This window comes from Bombina bombina, chromosome 8 (genome assembly GCF_027579735.1).
Source record: "Bombina bombina isolate aBomBom1 chromosome 8, aBomBom1.pri, whole genome shotgun sequence".
NCBI classification, from domain to species: domain Eukaryota; kingdom Metazoa; phylum Chordata; class Amphibia; order Anura; family Bombinatoridae; genus Bombina; species Bombina bombina.
The window spans coordinates 11,596,357-11,609,145 of NC_069506.1; the positions used below are offsets into that span (position 1 = coordinate 11,596,357).

At 35.6% G+C, this 12,789-nt stretch overlaps 1 protein-coding gene across 4 annotated transcripts in view; it reads right to left on the reverse strand.

Annotated features, from left to right (window-relative positions):
- Positions 1-1,359: 1,359 nt before the first annotated feature.
- The window catches only part of NCAM1 (neural cell adhesion molecule 1), a 479,250-nt gene continuing 467,820 nt past the window's right edge, over positions 1,360-12,789 (reverse strand). For 2 of the 4 annotated variants that reach the window (XM_053690125.1, XM_053690126.1), the window contains 2 exons: positions 10,929-11,045; positions 1,360-8,603 (listed from right to left, as the gene is read on the reverse strand). In XM_053690125.1, coding sequence (XP_053546100.1) covers positions 8,483-8,603; positions 10,929-11,045 — 238 coding nt within the window. In that variant the 3' untranslated portion in view covers positions 1,360-8,482. Of the gene's footprint in view, positions 8,604-9,452; positions 10,234-10,928; positions 11,046-12,789 lie in introns of those variants that run through there. The other 2 variants (XM_053690128.1, XM_053690124.1) reach the window with 2 other exon arrangements.

Genomic DNA, 12,789 nt, shown 5'->3' on the forward strand with positions numbered 1-12,789 from the left:
TATACATAAAGATTCTAAAATTAAATCAAAGATTCATTTTTCTTACCTTTCCATGATTTTTTATTTTTACCAATTTACCCAAATTACTCCTGGCTCTGTGTATCTGAGATTTCACACATTATTAGCCCTTAAAACTCTCTTAGTGGCATCATAAGAACAGCCACAGACTCTGCTGCTGCATGCGCACATAACCCCTCCCCCCGGCACATGCACATAGGGTTAAATATATCACAAGTCATCTCTTCTAGACCAACAAACCCCTATGTCCTGGGCTTAATGTGTCTAATACCTTTAAATAGGCAAGTTTAATTTAACACAAATCTATTGTAACAGAGTTTATATTAGACATTTCAGTCCAAAAAGCCTTAAAGGGTCATAATAATAAAACAAATTAGTTTTTTTAAATTTGTTAGAGAATTATGGGACAAGCAGTGCTCTGCGAACCTCAAGCAGTACTTCTATGTCAGGGTAAAATACATTGTAGTGAAGGGTCACTAGTCTTAAAATGACATTCTCTAACAAATGTATGCATGTATTTGTTTCCATATTATGCCCCTTGGAGTTAAAAAAGGGTTTTAAGTCCTATTAATTGACAATATTTGATCATCGAACACAGTGATTCCTTTTCAAATTCAACTAAACTGATCATTTTCATTTATAATAAAGCAAAGTATTTAATCTCCTTGTAAAATGTTGATATGATGACTTCAAAACAGCATTGCAATATACATTCATATTCATACTTCCAATGTATGGTGAAATGTATGGGCCTTTTAAACATGCTAAAATGCGATTGCTTAGGTAAGAGAATTTACATCTTGCCCTTATTGGCCCCAACAATGGAGATCTGGTTTTTCAAGAGGTATATCCCTAAACTGCTTGTCATTTGCAAAACATCATACAATGTGCTATAAAATGTACTTCTTTTACAATGCAGTGCTTAAAGGGACATGGACATCTGAGTTAAATGTTCACGTTTTAGATAGCGAATGCTTGGAGATATTGAGTTTTCAAAGCATACCTAGGTAGGCTTGAGAGGTAATAAACTATTGGGAGCTAGCTGCTGATTGATGGCTAAAAACATACTCCTTGTCATTGGTTTACCATATGTGCTCAGCTAGCTCCCATTAGTGCATTGCTGCTCTGGACCTGCATTTTAATTATGTATTTAACCCCTACAAACATAGTTTCACGTGGTTATATTCAAGCAATAGCACAATAATTGATGTCCGTTTGTTTGTTGATATGAGTTTAATGCCTCTTTCATTTAACCAATATACTGGAGTCCTCAATACAGTTTATATTTCTAGAAACATTCAGAACATAAAGTATGAAATCAAGACTCCCCATGACAACACATTCATTTTTTTGTAATTTTTATTGAACACAAGTATTTTGACAGAATGCAAAGTTCTCCGTTAGTACTCAGTATTTACAGCAGTGAGAATGGGAATAAAGTTGATAGTCAATGTTTTTTATTCTGTAAAAAGTTTTGAAACGAGAGAGAGAGAAGGCCTCAGAACAAGGGGAGGCTGGGTAGGGATGTGAATGGAGTCACTTGATACTGCAAAGTACACTAGGCAGAGGGTTAAAGTCTTATCCAGGCATTGTATAGAAAATAAGTCAACTAAACCGTTAACCCAAGGAATAAACACACATTCTGTGTCACATTAAAACAAAATAACACTTGACTATCCAAAGAATGCAATGTGATCTTTCATCTGCAGGTCAATAAATATACAGGTGTTTAACATTAGAATAATACATATGTACTTATACATAACATGTGTATATATATATTACCAGACGTAAGAGAGGGTTCTTAGTCCATAATGTTAATGAAGCATCAGGACTCCGCTTTAATTGTTATCAAATAGAACTGGTATTGAAGACAGTTGCAGAAATGCATTGTGGGTAATTCATGGTAAAATGGTACATCCTTTAACGCTCTGATTTTTAAAGAGGAATTGAAGTCAAAGGGAATCGTTCATGATTCAGATAGTTCAATTTAAAAGAAAAAACAACTTTCCAATTTTTATCAATTTCTATAGGTTTCCGTTTTTAAAACCTGTTTTTCGTGACCTTCTACCTAGGCTGGCTGAGTAGCGTGCATGTGACTTGAGCATGCTATGGTAGCAGTGTGTGCAACAATGTATAACATTGTGACAATCATTTTTGAAAATAATGCTTTCGTATAGTGATCAAAAAACACACATGTGCCAGGTCGTACCTCAGTACGCTTTCAAGGTTTCAACAAAGGTTATTATTTGATAAATAAAAGTAACTGATATTTTTTTGAAAATGAATGCTTTATCTGAATCAGACTTCAACATCCCTTTAAATTCATCATTTTATTTATTGTTTTACTTATGTACACTTATTTTTTACAATCTTATGTCCTTTTATGTAGCAATCTGTTACATTGTAGAAGAGTCTGGTGGGAAATGAAAGGGTTTTGGTAAAAACAACAGCAATTCATTTACAGTAATGAAACATCTTAAAGTGTTTTACACAAAATGCAGAAATGTGCTTTTAAAAAAAGACGCCTCGAGCGCTGCTGACCAGATAATTGTATGAGTTCCTCCATTTTCATCCCTACTAGCATAGAACAAAAAAACACTGAGTAGAATTATTTTTTCACAGTCTGCATTTACTCAGCAATAATCACTGTCCAGATGGTATATGAAAATTAAAAAAAAATATATATTCATTATTGAACTTGGCAAGAAATTACATTGGAATATTACTAAACTATTGAAAAATATTATGTGTTTGGATGGAATTATATCTTAAAGGCTTCTATGCTTTTATTACCATCAATTAAACTAGACTATTATTTTCTTCCGCCACCAGGTCTATATGTCCTTGATCCTTTATTTTTTTATACTATGACAAAAACACGCATTTCACACTATTCACACATTTACTGTGCACAAGCTGACAGTGAAATTGGGGAAATTATTTTTCAATAGAATTTTTCTTACAAAGTATTGGCATATCTTGATTCTCCATTTCATGGTAACCAAAACAAAAATGTTTTAAAAAAAAATGGGGGAAAAAAGGGCGCTACTATATGCCCTAGATCACCCTATCTAGCACCCAGTTTTCCAAAACTACCATTTAGGCATAATAAGCCCAATAATATAGAAATTAGTGAAATGCGCGTCTCAGAAAAAGACTAATGGAGCAAGAAGGGTGCTAAGCTTAACCCATCTGCTGCACTTCCTGCTAGCACAGAACTTATGAGATGCATCAATAGAGTCACCATGAAGAGGATTACAAAGGTCACTGGCACAGTGACAGTGTGGGCTACTTGTCGCCTGCAGAGGGTAAGCAATAATTATATGTTTACTATGTGCAGCTGCTATCCTGAGATAACAACTAAAATGCTGTCAAATCAACTTTACAAAATAGGAGCAATATGGTTTTTATGAGAGTATAAGAAAGAGTCATTTAATTAATATAGTCCAGGACTGTGTCTACTGTTCTGTACCTATGGGGGGGGGTTGCGGCAGGAAGAGTGACCTCTGGGTCAATTTATGATATGCACCTCTTTGACCATTAGGCTACCTTTGCTTAACACCAAGGCCAACACATATGGGTTTGTTATAAATAAGATCTTTTAAAAGGAAATTATTGGCATATGTGGGAATTTCACTTTGATTGCCGTATGAACCTTATAGCATTTAAGGATAGTATGGACTAGGAAAATAAACTCTATGCTTAGTGATACAAGTGATATTTTAAGCTATTAACATTTACTTGGTTAGACTTTTATGGTGAAAGCAAGGACTCTGGAAATTGGAGTTATAATATGCAATGTATTGTTTTAATATTATTATGTACAATAAAATTAGGAAGGTATTTGAAATTCTCTCTTGATACCCTTTGGTTTTTCATTTTTTGGTACTTATGGAAGACTGGGAACTGGGTAGAGTGACCTGGAACATGTGGTAGCTCCCTTTTTCTTCCTCCCCCATTTTTTTGTTATTTTTTTTTTACTATCACCCACGAGCACCAGATCCCTGCTAAGGACTATTTTTATTGACAGGTCCCTGTATGTTTGTGATATGGGAAATGTTTTGCGGGTTCTGGAGATAATTTAATAAAAAATATATTGTTATTTCTAAAAACAAAAAAACTATATACCAAGAGGGAGCATGAGATTTAACAAAAACAATGTCAATGCAATTATCAGATCATAAACAGAATTTCAACACGGCATTAAGATGCATTGTGAACATTTAGGTAACACAATTGAATATTTTATTTTAAAAATCACATAAGCTGCATATAGTAAAAAAAAACAAAGAAAATAATATCAGTTGGTTCTTTAGAAAACAGTCTGTGTGTTTAGTTATTTCTATTTTGCAATATTCTTAATAAAACGTTACATTTCTATCTGCTTTTGTAGCACTTTAACATCCCTAGAGTACTATATTCAGGGCTCTTTAGTTAACTCTGCATATCTGAAGACAATATGAACTGTATTCACATTGATCTTTCAACTTTCATACATTTGCATGTATTGCTTAAACCAAACAATTGTTATTATTATGTGTATCCAAGTATCCAAGGCTGCAGCAGATCACTGGTGTATTTATAAGAACACTGTTATTCAACTAGCGCACCCTACAACGCAATGCTTAATTATGCCAATAGATGTCTGTAAAGGGTATTTTAAAATAAAAATAATTGTATCTATCTAGGGAAAGTTTATATCTCTTAAAAGAGCTGTATATTTTTTTGACAAGTCAGCTCCTTAAAGTGTATATATCATTAAGCGAAAAAAATATATCCCTAGGTATAGACACTTGGAGAACTGCATATTGAGTCGATTATGAGAATGGGCAAATTTTTAAATTTGAATGGCAGAACATTTCCATTGAAATTTGTTCTGCTTTTGAAACATTTTATAGTGCATGTTACTAATTAAAATTAAAAAAAACTTAAATATTGATTCCTATAATGTATATTAAAATCTAGGAGAATCAACATTGGAATGTTATTTTCTAAGATTTGAATGTCACATACTTTAAATAGAAAGGTCATGTATTTATTCATTTCATTTTTGCAAAAATGAATGTCAGACTTTAGCACTCAATCCAGACCTGGGGTTCTAGGTGCGTATCTCCAATGGTGACCAGATCTAGGTTCAATTATATTCTTTATTTCTTTTTTTATCAAATATTAATGCTACACATACTTCTAGCGTTAGCAAAACCATAATCTTCTGTACTGATTTAGAACAGTTTGTATGTGTGTTAAATACCTTCAGATGCTAAAAAAAATCCTTAAAATTCCTACAGTTTTATTTTGATCAGAACAGTTTAATTTCGGACAAACTGCTTTCATAAGTTTTCTTCGTGCTTAGATAAAAATAAGGACAACAGACATTTATTTTAGTGCATTTCCCCTTATATATATATATATAGGGACATTAGGTTGGAGCAATAATTGGCAGTTTAAAAAGTACCCTATAGTTTCGGGATAATGACATTTTAGAATTACAAATTTCAAACAACTTGTAATTGTTTCCCTTTAATTGCTGTTTTAAAATAGTCTCAAACCACTGTTTTAGGGCGTACAAATTCTACAGCAATAAAAAAAAAAGTTTTTTTCTAGCATTGGTTGCAAAATAAACGGTAACTGAAATGAAATGAATTACTTTTATGCACATGAAATATGTTCACAATGTATTTTAACAGATATGAAAAAACACTATTTTTTTCTGTAAATTTAATCAGGAGCAAACAACTGTAAACATCCATTTCCCCCCCTCAAAACATCTCATAGCAAAGCACGCATGCTAATAATCTCATATATATTTATATATTTATATATACCATGTCCAAAAAAACGAAAAAGCAGATACACAACCCCCATAAAATTAACCATAAAATGTTCAAACACAAAAAAAAAAGGAAACAATGTATGTAAACACTAGAAAAAATATATAAAAAAGTTTTAACAAAATGTGCATGTCAATACTGCTAAATGAAGAGAAAAAAAATCTGCAAATATGCATTTGGCATCCTAAAAAAAAATGTTAACTTAAAAAGTACATAACAGGGTGGTTTACTTCATAGTGCATACCTGGGTAGAAATGTCTGGTCTGATAAATACCAAGGATTATACATGGGCACTAAACAGTTGCACTGTTTGTCAGTAGGAATTAGCAAATAGAGGTTATGGGAAATGTACTTAAATGTGCATATGTTTACATATAAGAAATGCTATCAATTTATGTTGTTCCTGCTGTGAGGGTCCACAACCTCTGCTCTTTGTTAATTATTTTTGTTTGTTTTCTGTATGGCACAAAACTGAGACATCACAGCATTTATACTTAAGCAATATAACTGCATGAATAGCTATGTCAAATGGGAGATCCATTTATTAAGGGGAAATTGTTACAAAATTGATTTTAATCACAGTATTTTTGTAACTTTATTCACAAATGACAGTAACAAAATATTCAATAAAGAAAGAAAATAACGTGTTTTTTTTTACTATATTCTCATCGGCCCAACGCGGCTAGAATCTCAAAACAAATCACTGGGTGAGTTACTACTTTGTTAAATGTAAACTATATGTGCTGTAAACTTAACTCTGTCACTGAACCACAGCTGTAACCAAACAGACACTAACGTTGAACTTCCTAGTTTGTGGGATGCAATATTCTTGGATCTTTCTCAGCGCCTGTATAACAGTGGTAAATCAGCAAATAGGTCTTCACTCATATTGGTAATCACAATACATTTTTAAATGGCATCATTTTAATGAAGTTCAAATTTTCATGTTCATTTTTTAAGGGTATCCTGCCTGTCCATATACCCATTTTTATTTACGTAAACGTGAAGCACTGGTGAGTTGCGTTCTACCTTTTGCAAATACAGGATAATAAAAAAAAATCTTTTGTAAATGTTTGTAAGACAGAGGTCACTGTCACTTTGAATGTTGGACTCTTGTACAGAAAAGCTAAAACAAAAAAATTGGTGGGTGCTATTCTACCTGAAAAAGCTTATCACAGACAATGGCCCATATTTATCAAGCTCCGTACGGAGCTTGAAGGGCCGTGTTTCTGGTGAGTCTGCTCCATAACCCTGTCCACCTGCTCTGAGCAGGTGGACAGGAATCGCCGGAAATCAACCCGATCGAGTACAATCGGGTTGATTGACACCCCCCTGCTGGCGGCCCATTGGCCGCGAGTCTGCAGGGGGCGGCGTTGCACCAGCAGCTCTTGTGAGCAGCTGGTGCAATGTTAAACGCGGAGAGCGTATTGCTCTCCGCATTTAGTGAGGTCTTGCGTACCTGATCCACACTGTCGGATCAGGTCCACAAGACCTTTGATAAATAGAGGCCAATATCTAAAAAAAACTAATTTTGTAGACAAATATGTAGATTTTTCTTAAATTGGAACAAAATCTACACCTCGTATTTTCTCAGAATTTAAACGTGACTATATAAACAAGTGTATTTTGCCGTAAATACAGCCCTTTCTGTGTTTAACACAGTCCTGTGAACTCCAAAATGCAGAACCCTAAAAACAAGTAATGTGTTTACAGTGGGTATTATGTTAATGCAAAATATTATTAGCTGTAACGTATCACTTTAATAGACCATAGGATGGGTTCCCATGACATTTGTTCCAGAGTCATGACTGATTGTGAATTCCAAGTTTTTTTAGATGTATTTGCAGTGGATTCCTTTATATATATATATATATACACACAATGTAAAATGAATTGCCAACATCTCCTTTTTAAGGTACCTTTCTACCACAAAGAAACAAGAGCAGAAATCTGTAATTTGCATAAAACATAACACAAAATAATTTTTTTAAAAATTAGAACAAATTAAAAACAAATAGCAAGATCTAAGATTTATGGGTTAAAGTTTCAACCATAAATTTACTATCCAGATTTGAAAAAGAATGACAGACAGGTAAGATCAATCCAATTAGTTATTGGCTTTTCACTCTTAATGTTTTATTTACTTAGAGAGTGGAAGCATTTTAAATACAAACCCTTTAAATGCCAAACAGAACTGTCATAAAGTTGTGAATTCTTAAACAGAGTTAAATGCAACGCACAAAACCGCTTGACTGTTAAACATTTTTATCCCCTGGTGATAAATATTTAGTACAAAAAAAACTCGTACATACGTGCAGCTTTTAGGGCACTACATGGATCTTCTCATACCAACAATTTCCCCCTTCATTTTTGTTCATAAAAAGCATGTGCACAAGAGATTAACCCTTTCTACAATCACACAAAAAACAAACAGGTTTTCTTAAAAATAAAAATAAAAAAACAGAAAACAAAAGTAATTACAACAAAGGCCAATATTTCAGAGGAATGATGAAGTGTGTGTATGTGTACCTCACTCTGTAAATGGCTAGCATGAGGCTCTTCCGACATTATTTTTTAGTATTCACGTCCCCCCTTTCCCTAATAACACACCCCCCACCCCCTAGGTGAAATCATGCTTTACTCTCATTAGCGTTTGTTTGATTGGCTTCAGTGGGAACTGTTTTGACTTCTGCTGGGGTGTTCTTCATATCTGTTTCCTCTGGCTTAGAATTCTCTTCTACAGGGGCCTTCCTATAAAGTAACAAAAGACAGACATTGTGAGAACAAAAGGCATAAAAAAAGGAAAGAAGTTGCGAAACAAAAAGTCAACTCACTAGTCTCCCGAATATTGATACAACATAATATGGCCAATGTAAAAATACTTGAATAATTAAGGGTAATTTTCTATGAACCCTGCAAACTGTAATCTGGTTTTACCAGGTCAGATTCACCAGCAGTATCAATAGTCTCAACAACTTCTGTCTTATGTTATGGGGTACATTTACAAAATAATGAAGAGATGAGTGAGTTTTAGTGAATATGCTCCATAAAGTAACACCGAAACGTCTTGAGAGGTCCGTTCTGATTCGAAACTCTTCAGATTTAAGTGCACTGTTATTGTGTGGCATCAAGCAGGTTAAGAACAGCCTCATTATTAAACTCAATATTTTAAAATCCATAAGTAGCATCACAAAACAATAAAATAAAAAAATATTATATAATTAATAATATGAAACTAGCTAGGGGATTAACGGACCACAAGAAAAAAATAATAACGTTGTCCGGGGTTTTTATGGATCCTATCAAAACAGTGTTTTCAGTTTTTTTCAAAGATTAGTAGAAACTTTTAAGACCTTAGAGCCTTTCTGGTTCATATGATGCTAGGGTGGATTAATATATTTTATGCATCATCTTTCATATATAATGCTTCATTTTTGAGGTCCATAATATGTTTTTCTATTGTGATTTGTATAATTTGTATGTTCTAGTTAAAATGTCTTATAGTGCATTATTCTGAAATAAGTAGGTTAGTTGGCCAACATTCAATGTTAAAAAGAAAAAAAAGATCAGAATACAACACCACACATGAGAATACAAACAGAAAACAACAGAGGGTTAAAAGAGGTCATACTCGGTCTTTGCTGAAGCAGGCGGTACAGAGATCTCTGCAGTGGAAGAAGCCAGCTCAGGAGCTTTCCCACTAGCAACAGCGGCAGGAGTAGAAGTTCCAAGAGCTGCAAAAACATCCTTTGCAAGGTCAATTTCTGGAGTCTTGAAGTTCCCTCCATCAATTTGAAAGTCCTCACCCTGGGAGGGTTTTGAGTTAACTGAGGCAGTTTCATTCTTGTTGGCCTCTGTTGGACTTTTCACTGTACTGGGCTGTACTGCTTCCTTTTCTGGGCTTTTGATGCCTGGTCCTTCCTGCTTTACCTGCTTTGCTTCAGGAGTAGCTGGGGGACTAGTGGCATTTGCCAGGGATGGGGCAGAAGGTTTGGTGGCTGCTTTTGAAGCTTCAGCTACATTTGTGGCAGCGGTGGGATTAAGGACTGCTGCTTGATTAGGTAGGGTGTTAGTTGGGTTGTTAGTAGATGGAGTGTCGCTGAGATCTACTAGAGGAGCAACTTTTGGGGATGAGCTAGGAGGAAGTGAGGAGGCTGAAGATGCCTCAGTTTTAGAAGGAGTTGCCTGGTTGGACTGTGCCGAGTTTGCATCAGGCAGAGCAGAAGGTGGTGGGGCCGTGCTGGAAGTAAGAGTGGTGCTCTCACTGGTGGGACTGTTTTGAGCAGTGGCAAAGGTTTCAGTGATAGTATCAGAGTTAGTTGTGACAGTAGTGACAGAAGGCAGCATATCCTCAACAGTAGCTGTGGTGTCAGCTGGATGCCTGCGAGAAGCACATGAGCAAAGAAAAAGAGAGTAGACAATGAAGAATACAAGTGACAGAAATGGAAGGAAAGCAAAAAACACATGCAAACTTGCACAAAAGTCATAAACACATAGCAACAGGAGCTGATTATTGGATATAGACAGCTGTACAATTGTTATAGCCAGAAGAAGATGTTAGCAGGAAAAAGAGATGGCAAAATATTATTTGGTTAGAACTTTGTTACCGTCCTAGATTGTCTCTGGAAGTTCATTTAATAAACAAATGTGTAAAGTTTCTTAACTATAAACAACTTTTTTTGTTCACTAATTTTGTACAAAAACCATGTCAAGTTATTATTGTGTTTGCATATAAAAAAAGAGATTCTTATCTTTGTCTCCTACATTGTTAACAGATAATAAGGATGGTCTATTTTACTTCAAATCTAAACACAATAGGCTACAACAAACAGTGATTGTCAGCAACGGTTTTCAAAAATAGACTCACCCTGGGATGCAGCTTAAATGCAGAAAGGTTAGTGTGCCCTGAATATGAGCTCCGTGATTATATAAACTTTAAATCAACTGATCTAGCACTCTAGAAATTAGTAAATGTGTGTGTTTATGCGTATTTATGTGTTTGTGTGTGTATGTGTGTGCATATGCATGAATTCCTTATATTAATTATTACAATAGGAAACTAGTCGGTGAACATACTCAGGTTCTGTTAAGGGAGTGGTCTCACTGGGCTCAGTTTGGTTACAACCGTCATGATTCGGCGTTCGCTCTTCCTCTGTCCGAACCTCTACAATAGGCTCTTTAGACTCGTCTTTTCTATAAGCAAAAAGCACAAGTTAAAAACAAAAAATCTTCCAAAAGAAGCAATGATTTGCACATCTTTATTAAATAAAATTGAGACCTAAATTGTTTATCCAGTATAAATTCAGATTTTTTTTGACATATTCTATAAATAATTTTATATATTTCATTTGCTGAACAGAATTTTCAAAACTTGTTCTCAGTCCTTTCCAGTAGACAAATAACGTTCTGTCTATGGTAAGTACAGTTGAAACTCGAAAAATTAGAATATCGTGCAAAAGTTCATTTAGTTCACTAATGCAACTTAAAAGGTGAAACTAATATATGAGATAGACTTATTACATGCAAAGCAAGATAGTTCAAGCCGTGATTTGTCATAATTGTGATGATTATGACTTACAGCTCATGAAACCCCCAAATCCACAATCTCAGAAAATTTGAATATTACATGCAATCAATAAAACAAGGATTGTACATAGAACAAAGTATAAGCATGCATACTGTATGTACTCAGTACTTGGTTTGGGCCCCTTTTGCAGCAATTACTGCCTCAATGCGGCGTGGCATGGGAGCTATCAGCCCGTGGCACTGCTGAGGTGTTATGGAAAACCAGGATGCTTCAATAGCGGCCTTCAGCTCTTCTGCATTGTTCGGTCTCATGTCTCTCATGTTTCTCTTGGCAATGCCCAATAGATTCTCTATGGGGTTCAGGTCAGACGAGTTTGCTGGCCAATGAAGCACAGTAAACCCACGGTCATTGAACCAGGTTTTGGTGCTTTTGGCAGTGTGGGCAGGTGCCATGTCCTGCTGGAAAATGAAGTCAGCATCCCCATAGAGCTCATCTGCGGAAGGAAGCATGAAGTGCTCCAAAATCTCCTGGTAGACGGCTGCGTTGACCCTGAACTTAATGAAGCACAGTGGACCAACACCAGCAGATGACATGGCTCCCCAAATCAACACAGACTGTGGAAGCTTCACACTGGACTTCAAGCATCTTGCAGTGTGTGCCTCTCCATTCTTCCTCAATACTCTGGGTTCTTGGTTTCCAAATGAGATGCAAAATTTGCTCTCATCAGAAAAGAGGACTTTGGACTTCTGAGCAACAGACCAGGTCTGTTTTTTTCTTTAGCCCAGGTAAGACGCTTCTGATGTTGTTTGTTGTTCAGGAGTGGCTTGACAAGAGCAATACGACATTTGAAGCCCATGTCCAGGATCCGTCTGTGTGTGGTGGCTCTTGATGCACTGACTCCAGCCTCAGTCTACTCCTTGTGAAAGTCCCCAACACTTTTGAATGGCCTTTTCCTGACAATCCTCTCCAGGCTGCGGTCATCCCTGCTGCTTGTGCACCTTTTTCTTCCACAATTTTCCCTTCCACATAACTTTCTATTAATGTGCTTTGATACAGCACTTTTGGAACATCCAACTTCTTTTGCAATTACCTTTTAAAGCTTTCTCTCCTTATGTAGGGTGTCAATGATGGTTTTCTGCACAACTGTCAGGTCAGCAGTCGTTCCCATGATTGTGATTCCTACTGAACCAGACTGAGAGACCATTTAACGGCTCAGGAACCCTTTGCAGGTGTTATGACTTAATTAGCTGATTAGAGTGGGACACTTTGAGCCTAGAATATTGCAGCTTTTCACAATATTCTAATTTTCTGAGATTGTGGATTTGGGGTTTTCATGAGCTGTAAGCCATAATCATCACAATTATGACAAATCACGGCTGGAACTATCTTGCTTTGCATGTAATGAGTCTC